The sequence below is a fragment of the Salminus brasiliensis genome, chromosome 12 (assembly GCF_030463535.1).
Source record: "Salminus brasiliensis chromosome 12, fSalBra1.hap2, whole genome shotgun sequence".
Classification (NCBI taxonomy): Eukaryota; Metazoa; Chordata; class Actinopteri; order Characiformes; family Bryconidae; genus Salminus; species Salminus brasiliensis.
The window spans coordinates 3,647,783-3,652,782 of record NC_132889.1 but is presented as its reverse complement, the minus strand read 5'-3'; the positions used below and the strand labels follow the sequence as shown (position 1 = coordinate 3,652,782).

Genomic DNA, 5,000 nt, shown 5'->3' with positions numbered 1-5,000 from the left:
GATCTGCTGGGATTTGAAATATTGAAATTCTTCTCTCTGCCTCAGTGAACTGTTCCCCCGTGCCACTGGCTGCAACACAACCCTAAACCCTCGTGCTTAACAGTTGGAGCGGTGTTCTTTTCATTACATTCTGCACACTGTTGCCATGGGGAACGTGATGTTGTTACCCACGATGCTCACGAACAAATCATGAAATCCTCTCTCTCTCTCTCTCTCTTTCTCTCTCTCTTTCTCTCTCTCAGGACTAATGATCAGCTGGTGGCCTTTCTGTCCAAGTACCGCGATATGAACTTCATCAAATCCCATGGCAGAGACAATGCGCGGTGAGTAGCGGCACTGTTGACAGCGTATGGCTTATGACATCTTTGTATATGGATATGAACATATAAACATATGAAATGAGAGTTTTTTTAATAGGGATTTTTGGGAAATCTGGGATTTTCAGGCAGTAACACCAGCTTTTGTTGTTGTAGAAGCTGAGCATCTGACAGTGGGCTGTCATGCTCCATACGACTACTCCAGCACGCTCGCTATTGAGGTGTTGGCGTCGCTACCATGGCGACCGCCAACCTCACCCAGCATCGTTTCCACAGCATTCCCATCGATATCGCAGCTTAAGTGTCACTACCATGATATTAGCTACTGTGCCGGGCAGCCTGCCTCATCCAGCATCGTTACCATGGCATTAGCATTACTAACGCAATGCCAGGCCGCTGGCCTCCTTGTCCGGTGTATTTTCATTCGCAGTGTCTCGGCCTCGGCCAGCATCACTAACCCAGTCTTAGTCACAAGCCATGGTCATGAGGTCCTGGACCCTTCATATCCAAACACTAGTAAGGGTGGGCTCTACAGCTTAAAGCTCTGAGGCACGGCTTGAGGGCTTTACCTGGGCAGGGTCACAGGAAATGCTACAGGAAACAGAATAGACATCTCCATAAAGAGATCAGAGCAGATAATTTAGGCCCAATCTCCCCATTGGTGAAATTCTATTGACCGTTCTATGCAGCCAATGGCGGTCCGGCAAAACTTGGTCAGCTTACATCATTTTGGCATCAGTTAAACGCCCTGCTGCCTTTTTTTTTTTGCTCCGTTGCTTTGGAATCGCATAAAATCGGTACAGTGACCTCCGTCGAAAGTTACGGCGGTCCTCCTTTACAGTTTCTCCTGTAAAGTCGTTGAGATCCAACTTTTTAAGATCAGACTTTTTGAGATCCGACTTTTTGAGGGCTTTTCGGTCTGACAGCAGCTGTGCGCTGCTTTTACGTGACAGCGCTGATCAGTGAGTAAAGCCCAGGCTAGCAGGGCTGGCGTATTTCATCGCAGCTCCAATCTCAGCCACACTGAATATTTCTCTGTGGGCGCCGTAATCCTCTGGATCAGTGACTCTCTATTTTAGAAGGTCTATTACAGCTTGCATGACCTGTAGCTGAGCGTAATAAGACTTGACAGAGTTGTGACTGAGCCTCTCGCTCGCTATTTTTAACGAGCTCTCGTTCTCTTTTCTCTCTCTCCGCACATTAGGCTGCATGTCGGTATCAGATATGGTCAGCGTTGCCGTCCCTGGAGCTCCGTAATACAGATGCATTTAATTAATGAAAGGCAGCCCGGAGTGTGCGAGCATCGTCTTGTCTCGGATCTTAAAACCCTGCATGTCTTAAGACTCCCTGCTCCAGCGGGCTTCAGGTGCTGGTTAAGAAATTGTATAGCACAACAGCTGTATACACCGGTCAGCCGTAACATTAGCACCACTGCCAGGTGAAGGGAATCTGTGGGACTTACTGTGATGGCTAGGCGACTGGAGGGTCAGGACATCGCCGAAACATCGGGCAGGTCTCGTAAGGTGTTCTCATGGCCGAATGCAATCAAATCCTCACTGCAGTGTTCCAACATCTAGTGTAAAGCCTTAAACGTAATGCTTTATGGACTCTCAAAAGGTTGTTTCTGCCGCAAAGAAGGCGCCAACACCCTGTCCAAGAGTCCATATCCTAAATGTTTTTTTTCTGGAATTGTGTAGCTTTTCCTCGAGGTCCGCTTAGAACATTGTGGTTCTAGACTCCAAAAGTGGTTCTAGCCTCCTATTATCTCTTAGAATTAGACATGTACTCGGATTGGCTGTCCTGTATTGAAGCTCATTTAAAAAACCCTGAAAATAACTGCAGCATTAGTAGGCGGAGCTAAACTGTGGTAGGCTGAATGGGCAGGGATATGTAAATGAGTTAGTTACTGTGGATATTATGGACCTTCTTATAATTTGTTTCTCTGTTGCTTTGGAAACGCTCACGGAAAAGGATACAGTGACTTCTGTTGAAAGTTCCGAAGAATTAAACATGTACTCTGAAGTCTCTGATTGGCTGTCCTGTATTAAAGCTCATTCAAAGAACCCTCAGAGCAGAAACACAAAAAAAACCCTGCAGCATTAGTGGGCGGGGCTAAACTTTGGTAGGCTGAATGGGCAGGGATATGTAAATGAGTTGGGACTGCAGCATTAGTGGGCGGGGCTAAATGTTGGTAGGCTGAATGGGCAGGGATATGTAAATGAGTTAGGACTGCAGCATTAGTAGGCGGAGCTAAACTGTGGTAGGCTGAATTGAGTTAAGAACTTCCAGAACTATTTATCTAGCAAAGTGACGGAGGTTTTCCAGGTTTTTCAGGTTTCCGTGATTTGGTCCCTGGGTGAGAAGGTGTCCAAATACTTTAGGAGACTTTAGGTTTGGATTCTGATGGCGAAATGTTCTCTGCAGCTTCATCAGGAAGCAAGGCCTGGACCGGCTCTTCTTCGAGTGTGACACGCACATGTGGCGTCTGGGGGACAGGAAGATTCCCGAGGGCATCTCGGTGGACGGCGGCTCCGACTGGTTCCTGCTTAACCGAGCGTTTGTGGAATACGTCATCAACTCAGAGGACGACCTTGTGACCAGCATGAAGCGCTTCTACGCCTACACACTCCTGCCAGCTGAGGTGGGTTTCAGAAATTTCCAATTTAGGAAAAACATGAATTCCATGAATTCTGTTAAAGCAATATTTGATTTTTCCCTTTTCCCAAATCCAAACCTCATCAGTTAGCCCCGAGTGTCTTACAATAATGTCAGGTCTGAGAGTCTGAGAGTGAGGGGCACGATTGGTTATCCGGTCCCGGGACGGTTATTCCCTCCTCATGTACCGGATTCCGGCTGGAGAAGACCAGGCTCTTCTTCATTCCTTCTCTTTTCCCCTTTTTTTCACTGATGTAGACATTTAACAGAGCAGACCTCCTGATAAGGCCGCTCTGTAAGACATCCATCTTCATTTTATCAGATGTCATTACTTCTCTCTCTCTCTCTGACTCGCTCTCTCGCTCTCTCCCCCTCCCTGTCTGCAGTCCTTCTTCCACACCGTGTTGGAGAACAGTCCCCACTGTGAGAGCATGGTGGACAATAACCTGCGCATCACCAACTGGAACAGGAAGCTGGGCTGTAAGTGCCAGTATAAGCACATCGTGGACTGGTGCGGCTGCTCCCCCAACGACTTCAAACCCTCCGACCTGCCCCGCTTCCAGGTGAGAGGCCGACTCTGCAGGCTGCGGTTGTGTTTGTAGTTCAGGTTCCTGTTCTGGTTCTAGTTCTGGTTCTCCCAGCGTTCACACAGACGCACCTGATACCGAATTACAGCGGTTATTGAGATTAGCAGTCATACACTCCTCAAAGGTTCCTCAGGGCTTCCCTTCTATGAAACCATTCGGGTGCTTGAGTGGTTGTTTTTAGAACGTTAGAAGGTTCTCTGGTTTCGTATAGAACCTATAAAGCACCAGGAGGGATACCTGATCCTTTCCCTTCCAGTGTCACAATTAAACAAATACACGAGTAACACCCAACCAACCATCTAGCAACACCACAGCAACCACTCATCAGCACTAAATGAACCACCTGTCATCTGGTATGCTATAGCAACCAACTAGTAGTGCCCTAGCAACCACTTGAAATACCATGACAGCTTAAACACTTATGATACCATAGCAACCATCTAGCGACACCATAACAGCCGTCGAGTAACCACTAAACAACTCAGTAGCAACCGCCTGGAATACTACAGCAACCACCTAGCAACACCATTGCTGTCACCTGAGTCAAGGTAACCAGCTAGCGAGACTATAGCAATGACCTAGCAACACTATAGCTACCATCTGGCAACACCATCTGTGATATCAGGGCAACAATCAAGAAACACCATAGCAACCACTTAACAATTACATAGCAACTAGCTGTGATACCATAGCAACCATTTAGCAACAGTTTAGCAAGCACTAAACATCTCCATAGTAACTACATAGACATGCAATAGCTATCAACTGGCATGTTCAACATAGCAGCACTATTGCAACACCAGAGCAACCACCTGTGAAACCATATCAGTCATCACGCAATACTACAACAACCCCTTCTGATACCACAGCAAATATATCATGGCACCATAGCAACCACTTAACAACTCCATAGCCACCTCCTGGAATACCTTAGCAACCACCTTGCCACAACATAGCTATCACTAGGAATGCTAAAGCAATCACGTAGCAAGATCATAGTGAACTCCTAGCAGCACTATAGCAACCACCTAACAACACCATAGCAACTAGCTGTGATACCATAGCAACGATCTAGCAACACCATAGCAACCATCTAGCAACACCACAGCAACCAATAAACAACTCCATAGCCACCACCTGGAATACCTTAGCAACCACCTTGCCACAACATAGCTATCACTAGGAATGCTAAAGCAATCACGTAGCAAGATCATAGTGAACTCCTAGCAGCACTATAGCAACCACCTAACAACACCATAGCAGCTAGCTGTGATACCATTGCAACCACCTAATAACCACTATCAAATACCATCATAGCAACTGCCTGAAGTGGTAACCACTTGCGCTGGGCCACCATCCTACATCTCCCTCTGAAAATTCTCTTTTCATTAAGGGATCAGTTCAGCGATCAGTTCAGCGATCAGTTCGAGCATCAGTTCTC

At 46.9% G+C, this 5,000-nt stretch overlaps 1 protein-coding gene across 1 annotated transcript in view; it reads left to right on the top strand.

Annotated features, from left to right (window-relative positions):
- xylt1 (xylosyltransferase I) overlaps positions 1 to 5,000 on the top strand; it is a 98,849-nt gene that overhangs the window by 70,158 nt on the left and 23,691 nt on the right. Inside the window, exons 5-7 of the mRNA XM_072693921.1 lie at positions 243 to 323; positions 2,742 to 2,958; positions 3,359 to 3,535. Coding sequence (XP_072550022.1) covers positions 243 to 323; positions 2,742 to 2,958; positions 3,359 to 3,535 — 475 coding nt within the window. The remainder of the gene's footprint in view (positions 1 to 242; positions 324 to 2,741; positions 2,959 to 3,358; positions 3,536 to 5,000) is intronic.